Source organism: Oryctolagus cuniculus, chromosome X, assembly GCF_051225735.1.
Source record: "Oryctolagus cuniculus isolate XC-2025 breed Fujian yellow rabbit chromosome X, ASM5122573v1, whole genome shotgun sequence".
Taxonomy (NCBI): domain Eukaryota; kingdom Metazoa; phylum Chordata; class Mammalia; order Lagomorpha; family Leporidae; genus Oryctolagus; species Oryctolagus cuniculus.
In genome coordinates, this window is record NC_142888.1 from 91,264,723 (window position 1) to 91,282,808 (window position 18,086).

Sequence of the window (18,086 nt, forward strand, 5' to 3'; positions counted from 1 at the left end):
GGAACATTGGAGTCCCTAGGTTTGATTCCCAGCTCCTTAGATTCCTATTAAATGCAGGCCTTGGGAGGCAATGCTGATGGCTCAAGTAATTGGGTTTCTGCTACCCACATGGGAGACCTGGACTTTGTTCTGGTTTCCAGCTTCAGCTCTGGGTGATGCAAGCATTGGGGGAGTGAATCAGCAGATGGGAGCGTTCTCTTGCTTACTCATGCTCTTGCTGTCTCTCTGTTCCTCTCAAATAAATAATACACTTAGAAAAACAAGCTGAAACCAGTTCTGCCACCTCCTAATGGGTGCCTCGTGATGAACTATTTGACTTCTCTTAACATGAATTTTCTGCCTCTGTAAGATGGTGTAACAGAACCAACTTCATAGACTTGTGAGGGTGAAAGGCAATAATGTCAAGCGCTTTACCCAGCACCTGGCAGAATATCTGCTACCACTGTGGTATTGGTTGCCTCGTGATAGCAACATCATTCTCCTCACGTGGACATGGATACGCACTGGCCTTTTTTTCTGCATGGTTCAGAATTTCAGAGTCAGGATGCCCAACTGGTGCAATCTATGCAAATATTCCAAAATAAAAAAAAAAGTCTGAAATCAGAAACCCTTTGAGTCGCCAGCATTTTGAGTTAGAGATACTTATCCCCTGGTAAATACCTACCAGCATTGCCACTGCTGCCCTTGGGATAAAGAGGGGCTAAGGCATTGAGCCTCCTGCATTGTTTGCATACCTCCCCCAAGTGTTTCTACACATAGTAGTTGCTGTTCCCACAGAGGCAGCAAAGCAACTGTTGCCTGACTTCTGGGCCAGTTGCGGGGTTGGAGGTGAGACAGAAAAAGATTCGGTAGAGTATAATTGTCAGCAAAGAAGTTCCATTTATTTTTTACCAGCCATTTTACACTCAAGCACCTTAAAGTATAAAGATGTTACATCAGAAGCAATCCTGTCATTCTAAGGGTTCATTTTGGTTGGTCGCCCGTGGCAGGTGTGTTTGGGTATGAAGATGTTAAAGTCCCTTGCTCTTCTTTGCCAAGGTGGCCTACGTTCACAAATGGAAGCCACGAAACGTTTCTTGAGTGTCTTGGGGCGGGGAGTGGTGGGGGGTGCAGGATTGCTATGCTGGCTGGAATATAGAGATCTAGGAATAAGAATAGGTTCCAAGAAAGTGATCTTAGTGACTTGGAGAGAAGTATATCAAACAGAAAGGGAGAAGACTGAGTAGGTCCCGATGGTATTGGAAGTGAACTAATTTGCTGCGGGAGGAAAATTAGATGTTTCTTTTCATTTCCCTCCGTTCTTTTGTGGGCTGTTAAAAGCCTAGCAAGAGAAAGAAAAGAGCCAGTTACTGAAAGCAAGGCCAAATACCAGGTTTCCGGTCCTCCCAGACCACTTCAGGGTAGGAGGATAGCAGTCAGTTTCCAGGAGGTGCAGACTGCACCCTACAAAGGTGCCCCCCACCCCGTGCCCGGCGTCGTGCTCCCTCCCACTCCTGCTGTCTGCACTCCGCCCTGCGTTTCAGGAGGACTAACCACAGAGATCATAGGCTCCTCCGCGGTGACTTTCCAGGAGCCTCTCCCCTGTGTCCCGGGTACTCCTTTTCCTGTTTGCCATAGGTTGTGAGAAGATGCAAATGAAGACACTGCAGTGTTAGACGAAGATGCAGGGGTAGCTGCTGACACACAGAAAAGCATTTCCTTTTCTCTCCCACCAGATGCCTGCCCAGCTCATCCTCACCCCTTCCTCATCCCCACAGCAGTGCCTGTCTCCCCCTTGGTGGCCCTGGCCACATCTAGGACCGTCCATGGAGGTGTAACAACCCAAGGCTTCAGGTGCCATGCAGCTTTTTAAATAATACCTTTGTTATATTGTACTATCTGCTTATCATAAAAACAAAAATCTCTAATATAACAGAAATAGAAAAAAAGGGCATGTATTTTAGTGATATCTTCAGATATCTCTAACCATGTGTGCACATCATGCTACACACTAACTTGCTGTTTTTCCTAACAAAATGTTAGCTGTGGGAAACTTCCCCTGCCAGTAAATATGAGGGTACTTCAAAAAGTTCATGGAAAATGGAATTTAATAGATAACTTCTTTGGTACAAAAGGGTTTTGAAACCTAGGCATAGGCCGGCGCCGCGGCTCACTAGGCTAATCCTCTGCCTTGCGGCGCTGGCACACCGGGTTCTAGTCCCGGTCGGGGCGCCGGATTCTGTCCCGGTTGCCCCTCTTCCAGGCCAGCTCTCTGCTGTGGCCCAGGAAGGCAGTGGAGGATGGCCCAAGTCCTTAGGCCCTGCACCCCATGGGAGACCAGGAGAAGTACCTGGCTCCTGCCATCGGATCAGTGCGGTGCACCGGCCGCAGCGCGCCGGCCCTGGCGGCCATTGGAGGGTGAACCAACGGCAAAGGAAGACCTTTCTCTCTGTCTCTCTCTCTCTCTCACTGTCCACTCTGCCTGTCCAAAAAAAAAAAAAAAAAGGAAACCCAGGCATAGTTTTTTCTTAATAAGCATTTTCCAGGGCTGGCGCCGTGGCTCACTTGGCTAATCCTCCACCTGTGGTGCCAGCATCCCATATGGGCTCTGGGTTCTAGTCCTGGCTGCTCCTCTTCCAGTCCAGCTCCCTGCTGTGGCCCGGGAAGGCAGTGGAGGATGGCCCAAGTGCTTGGGCGCCTGTACCCGCATGGGAGACCAGGAGGAAGCACCTGGCTGCTGCCATCGGATCGGCGCAGCACGCTGGCCGTAGCAGCCATTTTGGGGGTGAACCAATGAAAGGAAGAGCTTTCTCTCTCTCTCTCTCTCTCTCTCTCTCTGTCTATAACTCTGTCAAATTAAAAAAAAAAAAAGCATTTTCTGCAGACTTTTTGAAGACCGCTTGCGGAGTCAACATTGACCTCCCTATCAGCTGAATAGTATTCTGCTGTGTGGCTGCATCAGCATCTATTTAGCCCTAGCCCGTTGTTGGATTTTGGGTTGTTTTCAGCTTTGAGTTGTTGTGTACAATGCTGTGATTGATCTCTTTGAGTGTGCATTTTTTTTGGTACTTGTTATTAAAAAATTATCTTTGGATACAGCTTAAGGAATTAGATTATTAGCTCAAAAGATATGTAAGTTTTTAGTTTTTGGTATATGTGGAGAGAGCTAGCCAATGTCCCCTCTATGATGGCTGTACCAATTTGTACTTCTGTCATTGGAAGTCCTAGCCCTTAAGACAACCCTATATCTATCCAAAGCTCTTGTGTCAGCCAGTGCCAGGGCTTCGTCCTGGGCTACCAGAAAGTGGTCCCCATGCACTGTGCCTGTACTTCTTGCACTTCTCTTCTCCTGAGCCACCACCAACTGTAGTGTGAGTGAATTTGTAAAAACTGTGAAGAAAGGTCTACCCATCTTTTCTTCTCTATAGTCTGCCCAGGATTACCTTCAAATAAGTCATCAGAAAGGCTTGGTGATGGAGTCTTTAAATCATCACTTGGACTGAAGTGGTGTTTGGTAGCATTCATAGTTCTTTTTCCCCCAGAGTATTCACCTTTCTCCATGGGTTCATCCAGAGCGAATGTTACTGAGATATTCTTCTTAGGTCTTAATCGGAAGCCTTCTTTCTGTAAAGTAAGGAGACAGGGCTAGCAAAGTCAGCTGCTGCACAGGTGTTCGGGGATTGGCCCCTGAACCATAACATGTAAAGGGCCATTTACCTGGAGGATTGGTTTGAGGGGCCTAGCTTCTGCCGAGTGTGGTAAGTGCTGTCGTTTTTCTTTGGATAACCCCACTCTGGTAGAGAAGCTGGAGAAGGACAAAGCGGCAGTAGAAAGAGATGCATTTCAGTCCTGTTTATCCAGTGCAGCTGCTCCCCCTCCCTTTGTGCAATGGGTGTGACGGTAGAGCAGGAGGACACTGAGACCTTTGACTACTTCTCAAGTCCTTGCTCACCTTCTGTTATCTTTTTTTTTTTTTTCAAATTTCTTTCTTTTCATTTTTATTTGGAACACAGAGAAACAGAGACAGAGACAGAGATCTGTTCTCTTCTTGTTCAGTCTCCAGATCCCACAATAGCCAGTGTTGGGCCAGGCTGAAGCCAGGAGCCTCGAACTCATTCTGAGTTTCCCACATGGGTGACGGGGACTCATGTGCTTGACCCATCACCTGCTGCCACTCCTTCCAGAGTGCACCTTGCCAGGAAACTGGAATCAGAAGCAGAGCTGGGGCCGGCGCTGCGGCTCACTAGGCTAATCCTCTGCCTTGCGGTGCCAGCACACCGGGTTCTAGTCCCGGTCAGGGCGCCGGATTCTGTCCCGGTTGCCCCTCTTCCAGGCCAGCTCTCTGCTGTGGCCCGGGAAGGCAGTGGAGGATGGCCCAAGTGCTTGGGCCCTGCACCCCATGGGAGACCAGGATAAGTACCTGGCTCCTGCCATCGGATCAGCGCGGTGCGCTGGCCGCAGAGTGCTGGCCGCGGCGGCCATTGGAGGGTGAACCAACGGCAAAGGAAGACCTTTCTCTGTCTCTCTCTCTCACTGTCCACTCTGCCTGTCAAAAAAAAAAAAAAAAAAGCAGAGCTGGGACTTGAACCAAGGTGTTTGGATATGGGATGCAGACATCCCAAGCAGTGTCTTAATTACTGCTTCCAACGCCTGTCCTCTCTTTTTCTCTTTTTCCTCATTCCTCATTATTGTGAGGACCAGAGGACTGGCAGCCGAGAATCTGGAGCAGCTCCATGACAACTGTCTAATGGGCTTTTTAAGGGGCTCCTGTTGCTTTTCTCTTCACCGTGGGGAATTAAGAGACTAGAGACCCTGCTTTGGAGAACCTCTAATGCTGACAGACTGGCTTTACTTTTATGCAAAGCATCCCACTGCCATGGCCACTGCAAGGGGGCAGGCATGGGGGTGTACCTAACACTCTGGGACGGTCTGTGGACACTGCCCTGGAGCAGTGGGACCCACTGACCTTGAGGGCCTTGCTCAGCGCTGCTGGGAATCTAGGTATGTCCCAGAACTACCTGGTCATGTCTAAGATCGAGCCCTGCTTGTGTTCTTATCAGTACACCTGCTAGAGGCAAGCCAGTACCTTTCTGATGAGCATCTATCTCCAGAGCGTCTAGTGCTCTTGGAGATAAGGATGCTTGATGTATGCGGCTGATGGGGAATACACCGCTCTTCGTTTTTGTCCCCCGTGGCAGCTAACAGCCAGCGCAGCCCTTCAATTATGGGCTGATGGCTCTTCCTTTGGAGATTTTTGATGACTGAACATGGCTCCTGTGGCACAGAAAGGGGGAGGAGGGGCAGACTTGAAATTTGAGGCCAGAGACCCTCAGCACTTACATCTAAGAAGGTAAATGAAAGACACAAAACTGTCCTCATCTGATAGAAGTGGTTTTCTTGGCTGTGTTACCTTGAAAAAGTCACTTACGAGGCTGTCGGCCTCAGCTTTCTTAGTCATCAAATGGGAGTATTCACATTTCCAACTTCAAAAAGCTAGTTTGAAGGCAGAAAGCAGTATCGGTGGCCACTAGTAATTTAGAAGTCACCACTGTGGGTGTGCTGAGAGACTTTGTCCCAAGCCGGAAACGGGGCTGACTGTGGGCTGGGCCAAGGACATTCTCAGCTGGGCGTTAGAGAGGAAGAGGGAAGGAACGGGTGGACACTTACCACCCGGCACAGGGACTTGGTCTCATTCACTAGCCTTTCCAGGAGCAGATTCTTTATGATATCGCAAGGCAAAAGGGCATCCTTCTTGTCTTGTTTGTTTGCCAGGCTAGAACAGGAAAGAGGAGGGGAAGGAGACGAAGAGTGAAACCAAAATACAGGCCAAGGATCAGAAGGGAGGGCGGGGTGAGAACCAATTCTGATCCAGCTGTTTCATATCCAGGAATCAGATAGAAGGAGATTTTTCTGCTCAGCTCAGAAAGGGGAAAAGAATAACCAAATAATTTGAATCCAAGGTAACCCCCAGGCCTCACTGCTCACTTCTGCTTCATTTTAGCAGAGTTGAAGTGGAATTGCCAAGTGGGATGTGAACAGACTTGGGAGTTGTGAACATCCTCTACCAACCTCTGTTCATGCTCTACTTGGGGTTGCTAATGAGGAATGCAAAAGGCAGAAAGGGAGTGATTGTATGTGTGGGAGGGGAAAGGATTGCCTGGCCCCTTGAATTATTACCCTGGAAGAAAGCACTGGTTATATAACTCCGGAGCAACCTGCTAAGGGAGCAGGCCATCAGGATCCAGTATTCAAAACAGGGGCTGTTGTCTGCCACCGTGGGGTTGCAAGGTCAGAGACTGCCGCCGGAAAAGGTGCAAAGCGAATTCAGAAGGCAGTCAGGCCTTGGGGTGGCAGTGGCGGAGTCAGATGTCACTTCCCATTTTCCTTCCAAATGACCTGTGTATGATTAGGTAACCTGTTTCCCCAGGGCCGTGTGTGTGAGAAAGGGGCTCCTGGGAAAACAGTCCCTGGAGCACTGGGCCATTCCAGCCCACTGAGTTGACAGCAATGGGAGGGCTCGCTGGGTGTGACAGAGGGACCACTCAGCGTGTCATCTCTCCTTCCAGTGCAAATTGGGAAGGGGAGTAGGGTACAAAAGCAGAAGCTTACAGTAAAATGGGTTTCCCTGCCACTCTTTTATCAGAGAGCAGACGGGTTAAGATGGTCTTCGCTTCCTGCATGCGTCCTAAGTCGCTGGAATCCAGGACAAAAACCAGCCCCTGTGCACGTGCATAGTAGTTTGGCCATGCTTCTCGGCCCTTCATGTCTCCACTTAGGTCGTAGATGGAAACTTCATACTCATCTAATAGGAGTGTAGTCAATTCTGACTTCAGACAGCTGCCAATCCTGCTTGGAAGTACTGTGCATAGGCCGAGAGAGGAGATGCAACCACAATGCAGAGACAGGGAGTTAGATCAGTGGAATGACTATTAGCCATGAAAAAGAATGAAAGCCTGATATTTGCAACAAATGGGATGGAATTAGGGGGTCATTATGCTGAATGAAATAAAGCAGACATCTCTCACATGTGGAAGTTAATACAGAGGGAGTAATAACAATGATTGGATGTTATATTACTTGGTGTCTATATATTTATAAATGTTTCACTGGATTATATCCCTTTGTTATGAATCTCATGTTGTATGTTTAAGGAAACCAGTGTGCGTGCATCTATACCTGATGCTGTTTACATGTGAAGGAAAGCCTGCTTGGCCTATGCTACCCTCTTTTGGCTCATTCACCTTTAGTGAATGCCTACTGCTCCCAGGAGAGGCGAATGCAGACCCCTTCTCATACGCTACCAGACCTATCTCCTCGCACTCTAACCTGAGTGGTGGCCACGTTGTCCCTGGTTTGCACCCAGTCTCGGCAGTTCCTTTGCCCACGCTGTTGCCAAGCTCTCTGTTGCCCTGAGCCTTCCCAAGATGCCATTCCCTCGCTAAAACACTCTTCTACTACTGTAGATCTCGTCTATTCAAGGAAGTTTTCCCTCCCACCACCATCCTCAGTCTGGATCCACCACTATCATAGCAGGCATCCCGGTCTTAGAGATTCTGTGGTTCGCTTCTGTGGGTTATAACCCACAATGAGACAGTCCCTTTCAATTCTATAGTCCTGATGTCTAGCACGGTGCTCAGGTACTGGGCACAGGTGCTCAGTAAATATTTATGAATGAATTTCATCAAGGGAAGAATGAACAGGAGTCCGTTTGCCTTCACCCTAAGACCCAGCTCGACTACCACTTTCTCTAACAAGCCTTCTCTGACCTGTGCAGCCTGCACCTCTCTCCCTTTCCCTGTCCCTACCCCCTCCCTGTCACCTCTCCCTGCCTGTCCCCTCTCCATCTCCCCTTCGCCGCCTCTCTCCCTCGCTGTCAGTCCCTCTCCACCCCTCATCCCCATCCTTCTCCCCTTCTCCCCTTCCTCCTTTCCCCCTCCCTTTCCCTTCCCTGTCTCTCACTCCTCTTCCCTCTCCTACATCTCTCCTTCTGTGTCCTTATCACCCCCTCCTTCCCTTTCCCCTTCTCCCCCTCGCCCCTTGTCTCCATCTCCCCTCACCCCATCTCCCTCTATCTCTGCCTCTTCTCTTTTCTTCCCTCCCTCCTGCTTGTCCCTTCTTGCCCTCCCCTCTTCCTCCCTTCCTCTATTCTGCCTCTCTCCTCACTCTCCCTCCCTCCCTTCTTCACTTCCCTTCTCCTTCTCTCCCCTTCCGTTCCCCCCTCCCCTTCTCCCCTCACTCTCCCTCTCCCTCCTTCACTTCCCCGCTCCTCTCCCCCTTCTCCCTTTCTTTTCCCCCTCTGTCCCTTCTTCATTCCCTCTCCTCTTCCTCTCCTTCCCCCCTTTCTATTGCCCTCTCTCCTCCTCCTGTCCCCCCATTTCCTTCTCCCTCTCCTCCTTTCCCCCTCTTTTGCTCTTCCCATCTCTCCTCCCCTTCTCTGTCTCCCTCCCTCACCCCATCTTTGTTTCCCTTTCCCCTACTGCTCTCCCCTTGCCCTTTTTCCTTCTCCCTCTCTCCTATTCCCCCTCCCCCCTTTCCCAGCCCTTCCCTCTTCCTCTCCCCATCTCCCCTACTCTCCCCTCCTCTCTCTCTCACCCCATCTTCCTCTCCTTCTCCTCCCTCTCTCCTCCATTCTTCTTTTCTCCCTCTCTGTTCTTCCTTTCCTCTCCCCACCCTCTTTCCCTCCTCTACCTCCCTCTCCCCGTCCCTTCCTTTGTCCCTTTCCCATTTCTTCCAGTCCTTCTCTTAGTCCCTCTCCCCTACTCCCCCCATTCCCTCCCTCCCTTTCCCATTCTCACCCCATCTTCCTCTCCTCCACCCCATCTTTCTCTTCTCCCCTCCCCCTCTCCTACTCCCCTCCCCTTCTCCCCTCTCTTCCTCCCTCCTTTCCCCTCCCCTGTCCCTCTCCCTCCCCATCTTTCTTTCCACTGTACCCCTCCCCCTCTCTCCCAATCCCTCCCTCTCTCTTCCCTCTTCACCCCATCTTCCTCTCCCCACCCCATCTTCCTCTTCCCCCTCCTTCCCTCTCTCCCCATCTCCTACTCCCCTCCCCTTCTCCCTTCTCTCTTCCTCTTGCTCCCTCCTTTCCCCTCCCCTGTCCCTCTCCCTCCCATCTTTCTTTCCCCTGTACCTCTCCCCCTCTCTCTTCCCTCCTCACCCCATCTTCCTCTCCCTCTAACTCTCTCCCTTCTTCACTCCCTTTCCCCTCCTCTTCTTCTCACCCTCTTTACCCTCCCCTCTCCCCTTCTCTTTCTCACTGTGTCCACTCCCCCTCTTCACCTCCGCCTCTCCATCTTTCTCCCTCTCTACCCCTTCCCTTCTGCCTCCTCCTCTTCCTCCTCCCCAGTTCCTTTTCCCCTTCCCCACTGGCCCCCTCCTTTCCCCTTCACCTACTCATTGCCTTCTTCACTCTTCTTTCCTCTCCCCCTCTTCCCCTCTCCCCTTCTATTATCTTTCTTCATCCCTCCATCTCACCATCTCTCGCCCTCTCCGCTACTGCCCCCTCCGCCTCCCTCCCCATCTTCCTCTCTCTCCCTCTGCTCCCCTTCCCCCTCCTCTTCCTCTTTCCCTCCCTCCTCTTCCAACTCCTTCTGCCTCCTTCCCTCACTCTCTTCCTCTCTGTTCTTCTCCCCTTCGCCCCTCCTCCACTCTGTCTTTTCCTCCCTCCTACACACACACACACACACACACACACACACACACACACACACAGTGTTTGACTGGTCCTTCACCTCTTTCCTGACCTGTCTTCTCGAGTAAAATACAAGCTCTGTGAGGGGGGAAGGTGCCTTGTGTTCAGTGCATGTTTCTGGGGCGGTTACTGTGGGCGAGGGCAGGAAGTCTTCCGCATATCTTTTGAAAGAAACTGCCCACTGCAGACACATTTCCCCTTTAAAGGCTAAGGCCCTGACATAAAATCCCCCAGGAAATTCCATACAGTGACTATCTGTATGCATTGCAGTCTGTTTAACTGACAGTTCTGGCCTAGGTCTCTGCACACGTTAGTAGCAAAATGCTTTTATAGATTCTTTACACCTAGCAGTGCCAAGATCAGAATCACTAACTTATTTGTAGTCTCCGTTCTACCTGTGATGTTTGCCATAGGATTGGCAAAATGAAAGTCTTTTGCTGAGAAGGTAGTAATATACTTTTAGCTTGTTGGAAATATGCGATTACACATCCATTTATGAGCATATATATGTATGTGGCATGTGTGTGTATCCATTATTATGTTTTAATGTGTCTTCATGCTACTCAGTGATCCTTTTAATTATAGTTCTCAGATAACATACAATTGTCTATCATAACTTTGTGATATTTGCTGTGTCTGTATTCGACCACTTAAAAATAATAAAGCAAAAAGGTTAAAACTCTAAAGATAGTCTTAAAAGCTTGTTGCCTGCATTGAGAGGAACTTCATATTATTTCTCCCTCTCAGAGCAAAACAACATTTTCCCTAGTGGCTTTTTTCTTTTTACTTGAAACCCTACCAATTCCTTCAGTAATGCAGTCTATTGTTGGTGAACCATGGATAGCACAAGTGGTTTTCCCAAACAAGTCACGGCTCTCTTCCTTCTTCCATTAACTTATAAATGCCCTGAGAACAGGTGCTGAGCCTCATTCAGCTCTGTATTCCTAGTGGAGTGCTGCATAAAGTAAAGCCTGGGAAAGGCTGTCTACTTTCAGTCACCCTTCATTCATATAGCATTGGAGGTTTTAGCCAGATCAGTTAGGCAAGAGGAAAAAAGAAAAGGCATACAAATAGGAAAGGAAGAAGTCAGGTCATTCCTGTTTGCAGATGTTCTGTAGATGAGAGAAACTGAAAGACTCCAAGAGATTATTTCAACTGATAAATTCGTAAAATTGCAACATGCAAAGTCAACACACACAAATCAGTACACGGATAACTCGCTGTGAATATTCATTCTACAAATACTTCTTGAGTACCTACCTGAAGATGCTAAAAGTACAGAAGCTGAAGGTTCACAGACGACAAGACCCATGGATTCTCAAGGGGCTTACAGTCTAGGGGATGGACCTGCAGTTGTGCAGTGCTGCGATAAGTTCATGTGAGAGGGATCGTGGAACAGAGTGGGAGCTGAGGAAGGAGACACTCTAGGGTAGCCTTTCCTGAGGTCAAGTTTGTGCTGTGATTTGCAGTGTCTGATTAAGCAGGTCGATGATGGAGGGGATGATCATAATGTGAGGTAGTGGGACAACAGGTCCAGAAAACAAGGCCGTGTGAAGTGAACAGTGTGATGGCAGAGCAGTTTGGGCTGTGTCAGAGGACATATGCAAAAATGTGACCGTGGCACTAGCAAGCACCACACGTTAACCAATGGTTCAGCCTGGTATCTCTCCCTTCGTGGCGGTATCTTTGACTCCTTGCCCATCCTAATTCTCTGGGAAGCAGGGAAACAGGATGGGAAATGAAGCTGGAGGCAGAGTCAGGACTCAAATCAGGGAGGGCCTGTGTGGGAGGCATTGAATAGTGCTGAGCAGGGCATTGCTATGATCAGATTGTTGTTAAGTCCTTCTGGTAACTGTGTGCACCAAATACTGGGGAGATAACTGGAGATGGCAGGGCCAGCCAGAAGGCTGTTGCTATAGCTGAAGTACTTTGCCGAGGGCTGCCAGGTTATGTAAAATTCAGTCATCATACCCATTCATTCATTCATTCATTCAATGAGCATCAATGGGGGAGCATCCCGTGCCAGACATGAGGCTAGCTTCTTTCATTAGCTGGCAGCTAACTGGGTCTTACTATACAGCAGTATGGTAGGTTCCCGAAATTCTCTGTGACTGCTCTTTGAAATGTCAGAGTAGTAAACGAGATCTTGTATTAAGCATGCACATGTTTGAACTGACAATATTCCTCAAGCCCCTACTCTATATAGTCTGTGTCACACAGAATTCCAAGTTATGAAACTTGTTTATCATTCCCACATTTGTGTCTCTTATCTAGACCGAACTGTGCTTTAGTTGAGTTCTGGAACTAGACACCATTTCAAACATGCCATCTTTCTTAATTGATTGCCATTCTTTACATGGTTGGAGCTCATTGGTGCTGACACTATGAGGACATGCAGTTAGGATAGCTTAGAAAGGGAGCAGGTGACATACGGTACGTAAGCAGGCTGATCACACCAGGGGATGGGAAGAGAGGGAGAGGGAGAGGGAGAAAGAGAGTGAACTCAGAGCTCTTTATCCTCAAAAAAGAAGGAAACTGAGGGTCCTGAAGCCAAGCTAGGAAAGAATGATTATTTCACTGGACCCTTGGGTCTATGGGAGACCTACACAAGTGTCTAACTCTCTTAGTTCCTTACATCGTTGGAAGGCTTGCACAAGGACAGTCTTGCCTGAGTTGTCCAAGCCGATGATAATGACAGTTACATTCCTGGAAATGGAAAAGAAAAATTAGCCAATGTCTTAAAAACATTGTTAGTTCCTTGGGTACACAAAGAATTGTGCTCTTTCTTAGTGTTTGGGGTTTTGCCTGTAGTAGTTCCACTGCTAAGGTGGCAGAGGGTGATCTGAGAACCCCTTCTCAAAGCCTTCAAGGATGCCTTTCTTCCCAAATTCACTTGCCATGTACAGTGGTCCATCTTGCCCTCCACCTTGCCCCTAATCTTGTGAACATAGATTATCACTTTCCCTTACCATAGGGGAGGTCTTCAACAAGTTCATGGGGAATGCATATTATGAAAAAACAATGCCTGCATTTAAATTTTTTTTTGCACCAAAATATACTCATCTTTTAATTCCATCTTTCCACAAACTTTTTTTTTTGACAGGCAGAGTGGACAGTGTGAGAGAGAGACAGAGAGAAAGGTCTTCCTTTGCCGTTGGTTCACCCTCCAATGGCCGCCACGGCCGGTGCACCGCGCTGATCCGATGGCAGGAGCCAGGTACTTATCCTGGTCTCCCATGGGGTGCAGGGCCCAAGCACTTGGGCCATCCTCCACTGCACTCCCTGGCCACAGCAGAGAGCTGGCCTGGAAGAGGGGCAACCGGGACAGGATCCGGCGCCCCGACCGGGACTAGAACCCGGTGTGCTGGCGCCACAAGGCGGAGGATTAGCCTAGTGAGCCGCAGCGCCGGCCTCCACAAACTTTTAAAAGTACTCTTGTAAATATCATGAAGATTTGTCCCTCGTGGGACTGTGGGCAGACGTATGGGAAGAAATGATGGAACTGATTTAAATAAATAATTCTTAGTATTACCTTCGTGTCTCTCCAGGTGTCTTTAGCCAAGCCCAGCAGGAGCTCAGTAGCCGGAACATAATTCAGCTTGGTTCTTAAATATGAAGGGAATAAAGCAAGCAGGAAATGAGTCCCGTTGCAGTGTTAATAACACAAACCCAAGTCAGCTTAATTACCCAGGTGCTGATGAACAGAACGCCCAGAACTGTTAGATTCCTTCTTTCTATCCAACTTTGTCTATAAATGTCACAGCAGGAGGGACTGGTTATCCTCAAGTCTAGTGACAAGTTTTGAAAGCGATGACCCAAGTAAAAATTTAGGCAAGCATTTCATGGTTCATCTGTGCTATAGCAAGTATTAAAACTTCATTCCTTTTTTATGGCTAAATGATATTCCATTGCTTAGATACTCCATATTTTATCTATCTGTTCATCAATTGATGGGAATTTAGTTTTTTACTTTTTAGCTCTTAAGAATAAGGGTGCTGTAACAATTGATGTATAGGTCTCTGGGTGGCTCTCTTTTCACTTTTCTGGGATACATTACCCAGGAGTGTAGCCACTGGGCCAGGATGAATCTATATTTAACCTCTGTAGGAACTACCAGACTGTTTTACGAACTCACCGTAAGACTCCACAGGCCTGCCAGCAGTGTAGGAGGTTTACCATTTCTCCACATCCTCACCTTTACTATTGGCTTTTTGTTTGTAGCTGGCCTAGTGGCTGCCAGGCTGTATCTTGTTTTCACTGACATCACCCTAATGACTCATTATGTTGTAATCCAGAGTTGGGGGAAGTCCTGGTTGGGTTAGCAGAGTGCTTAAACTGACACCTGCATGGGCTTTGCCTAGCTATGTGATCAGCACAGTTTATGTGGCTGCTGAATAATGGATAATTTATCAGAGTTCTCTAAAGTCATCCAGTCATTCACTGTTTTGTAGAGATTCACATTTTGTAGCATTTCTTACAGCTCAGCTTACTCCTTAGGAAATTACTTGGCTTCCATAAGCACCTCCTGGAGAATGGTGCTGGTTTAGGTCAGACAAAAGGGAAATTTTATTTGTGGCTTGTGATAAGAACCAGCCCCATTCTGGCTTTGCCCATGAAACTGATAAGACCTAAAGCCCCAAACACCAGAGCCTAAGTGTCTGGCTTCCATGGTAGCCATCTCCCTTTGAGGTGAGGCCAGGAAGGGCTTCATGTCTATTTCCTGATCATTGGCAGAGCTCCCTAGCTTGATCTCAGGCTCTCTAAACTTGTCAGTGTCACCAAGAAGGATCAAATATGCATCACACAAGTTCGTTCTTTAGAAGGAAGGGTAGGTGGATAACCAAGTGGGAAAATGATTGAACTAAGGATTACTAAGTGCCTTAGCCTCTTCTTGAACTTCATTTCCTAAAAGTAAGAATGATAAGCTGTGCTTTGTCATAGTATAATAAGCAGTACATGAGTTTATATATATAGTACTTACATGAACACTGGCACACAGAAAATTCTATATAAATATTTGTGAAATGAATAAAAAGTGACAGTGACTAAAGGTTCATTTAGTAATCAGCTGTAATCACACAAAGTTAGCCCTATCTTTGATTTGTAGTGCCTTTTCTGGAGTGAAATCACCTACATTAAACCTTCCACTTTCACATTTATCTGGATAATGAAGATGATATATTTTGCTTACCTTGAAGTAATGATTTATATGAGAAGAAGTTGGTTCTTTCTGGATGAAAGACATAAGCTGTGTAGCCTAATAAGAAAGTATATTGACCTTTCTAGCTTTCTTGCCAGATTAACACAGCTCACTGGCCACATATAAAGGATATGGCAATGTCCTAATAATGGCTGTCACAGTACTGGCATATCTATGGCAACCTCTGTCTGCTGCATAGCAACCAAACTGACATCTCCTTACCTTGTGTGATTATAGCTAATTACTAAATGAACTGTTAGTCATTCTAGTTTTTATTTAAAAATATTTATATAGAATTTACTGTGTGCCAGTAACACACACACACACACACACACACACTCACACACAAACTCATTTAATCCTTATTACATTATATATAACTGATTTAATCCTTATTACAATATGGTGAACTAGGGATTCTTATTCTTTTAAAAAATATTATTTGTTTGAAAGACAAGGTTACAGAGAAAGAGAAGGAGGAGAGAGAAGGAGGAGACCTTTTCCATTCTGGTTCACTCACAAAATGGCTATACCAGTTGGGGCTGGGCCAAGCCAAACCCAGGAGCCAAGAACTCCATTTGGGTCTCCCATGTGGGTGGCAGGGGTCTAAGTATTTAGGCCATCTTCCACTGCCTTCCCAGGCACTTCAGCAAGGAACTAGATCAGAAGTGGAATGGCTGAGACTCGATCCAGTGCTGAGATATTGGATGTGGCACCCCAAACAGCAACTTAACCACTATACCAAACTCCTATCCCCCCAATCTGATATTTTGATTCAAGTCTACACTGTGTATTGATCATCTCAATGTAATTAGCCTATCCATCACCTTAAACTTTTATCATTTCTTCATGGTGAATCCTTTAAAGTCCTCTCTTTCTGTCACCAACATCAGTTGCCTCCTCTAATCAGTTAAAGGCTTAAATCAAAGAGAGCGTCTGATGCTCCCCCAGGTAAAAGGATTCTGCCTGTGTGACTGTCTTTGATTAGGACATCAGATTTTTTCTTGCTGGGAGATTCGATCTAAAACATTGCTCTGCTCCTCCTGGATCTCTAGTCTGCTGACCTTTCAACTAGATGTGCTCTCTTGATTTTCAGGCTTTCATACTAGAACTGGAAGTCAGCCACCAGCTCTTCTAGGTCTCCAGCTTGCCATTTGACCCCCCACTCCTTGGGACTTGCCTGACTCCATCGGTACGTGAGCCAATTCCAGATAATAAACTCATATGTGTGTGTGTGTATTTCTGTCTCTGTCATCTCCGTCATAGATTCTGTTTATCTCTAGAAAACCCTGGTGAATACATGTGCTGTCTCTTACTTCCAATTTTGAATTGGATCCCAGCCTGGGCCTTTGGCTAGTGTGCTTGTGCGCGTTTGCCTGGAACAGACATGATGTCTGTTATACCTACCATACCCCAAACCCACAGCCTGTTTTCTTGTGACGTCTGAGCTAGGACAGCGTTTACATTCTTTGAGAGGGCTAACAAGAAAAAGAACGTGTGATAGAGACTGTATGTAGCCTCCTAAGCCAAAAATGTTTACTCTCTGGTCTTTTTGAGAAAAATGTTTCCAATCCCCATCCAGCGTCCTGGTTTGCATGATACGCTATACAAACACCTGTGTTCATCGCAATGAGGTGCTTTGCAGTGCTTTGAAAGGGTGGAGGCTGTTGTAAATATGTGAATTCATTGCATTTCCCCCAACTTTCCCCCAAGATGTAGCATCCATAGGGAGGTATCTGCAGCTGAGATCTTACAGGGTATCCCTTAAGGGAAATTAGCCACTTGATACCATGTTTGTCTGTCATACCCAGAAATGAGTTAGGTAGAGGAAACATTTTGTGCCCCTTTCCCCCATCTTGCTTTAATTATTGGCTTATTTTGAGTATGACTCTAAATTCACATTGTTTGCTTAGATACTGATTGAGAAGTAGGAAGGCAAAATTTAGACTGAAAAAGATGAATGAGGAAATGTGCTTGAGCCATGCCCCACACTGATTCGACCTCTTGCAAGCTCACATGTTGGTAATAATTGGGATTATGTACGTGTGACTGCATGGCCAGCCTTAGATTGGCTGACATTACCATTGCAGAAGAGTAGGCTTTTGATGAGATCGGATCTAACGAGGTGTGTATAGATGCTATTTTGTGATACTGTTTATCATCTTTAGATAGAAGTGGAATTAGTGAAGAGTGACCATAAGAGTCAAATGTTCTGTGTCATCAGGATTAATTCCCGCCTTTTCAACTTTGAAATACTAGTACAAGGAAGCTCACTGCCTCTCTCCCAATGGGTCCGGTTTTGTCCTAGGACAGTTGGTTGCAGGATCACATACTGATCTGACCCTGCTATGACACATTCCTCTCAACCCAATCTGAGTTGTCTGTTAGGTTTCTTTGCTAACCCTCTGAAAAGAAAACCAATACTTTTTTTTGTACCTTTTTTCAAATTATTTTATTTCACTGTCTTATAGTTATCACCAACCTTGTGGCACTGCCTCTCATAGTACTGCTGGAACTCTCATGTATGTGTCTTTTCATTTTATTGATCAATTCTTTTGAGATTTGTTGATGGTTTATTTTCTATTTCATTATGTATTTTTATGGAATGATTATATTTATGCAAAATCACATAAAATTACTTTTTTAAAAGATTTATTTATTTGAAAGTCAGAGTTACACAGAGAAAGAAGGAGAGGCAGAGGCAGAAGCAGAAGCAGAGAGGGAGAGAGAGAAAGAGAGAGGTCTTCCATCTGCTGGTTCACTCCCCAATTGGCCTCTATGGTTGGAGCTGCGAAGATCTGAAGCCAGGAGCCAGGAGCTTCTGCCGGGTCTCCCATGTAGGTGTAGGGGCCCAAGGACTTGGGCCATTCTACTGCTTTCTCAGGCTATAGTAGAGAGCTGGATTGGAAGTGGAGCATCCGGGACTCGAACTGGTGCCCATATGGGATACCGGCACTGCGGGTGGCGGCTTTACCCGCTACGCCACAGCGCCAGCTTGAAAATTAACTCTTCCAATCTATAAAATATATATTTGTGTGTATACGCACATGTGTATATATGTGTCTTTTTTTTTGTCTGTATGGGCATGGGCATGGGCATGCTACATTTATTTCTTTAAAAAAATTTTGGCCGGCGCCGCGGCTCACTAGGCTAATCCTCCGCCTGCGGTGCCGGCATCCCAGGTTCTAGTCCCGGTTGGGGCGCCGAATTCTGTCCCGG

At 47.0% G+C, this 18,086-nt stretch overlaps 2 protein-coding genes across 21 annotated transcripts in view; one reads left to right on the plus strand and one right to left on the minus strand.

The window, feature by feature from the left end:
• The window catches only part of TRMT2B (tRNA methyltransferase 2B), a 123,187-nt gene that overhangs the window by 57,115 nt on the left and 47,986 nt on the right, over positions 1 to 18,086 (plus strand). For 10 of the 20 annotated variants that reach the window (XR_011385543.2, XR_016228158.1, XR_016228163.1 and 7 more), the window contains one exon: positions 15,964 to 16,059. The exons of 2 other annotated variants lie outside the window; for them this stretch is intronic. The gene's annotated coding sequence lies outside the window, so the exon portion shown is untranslated. Of the gene's footprint in view, positions 1 to 1,715; positions 1,834 to 15,963; positions 16,060 to 18,086 lie in introns of all 20 variants that reach the window. 8 more of the 20 variants (XR_016228159.1, XR_016228160.1, XR_011385531.2 and 5 more) reach the window with 1 other exon arrangement.
• ARL13A (ARF like GTPase 13A) lies at positions 1,385 to 13,398 on the minus strand. Its single transcript, XM_089324523.1, has 8 exons — positions 13,200 to 13,398; positions 12,303 to 12,373; positions 6,589 to 6,838; positions 5,647 to 5,752; positions 5,066 to 5,253; positions 3,697 to 3,784; positions 3,531 to 3,603; positions 1,385 to 1,620 (listed from the first exon to the last, which is right to left on the minus strand). Exons 1-8 carry the CDS (start codon positions 13,256 to 13,258, stop codon positions 1,529 to 1,531), a joined length of 927 nt encoding a protein of 308 aa, XP_089180649.1. The 5' UTR covers positions 13,259 to 13,398; the 3' UTR covers positions 1,385 to 1,528.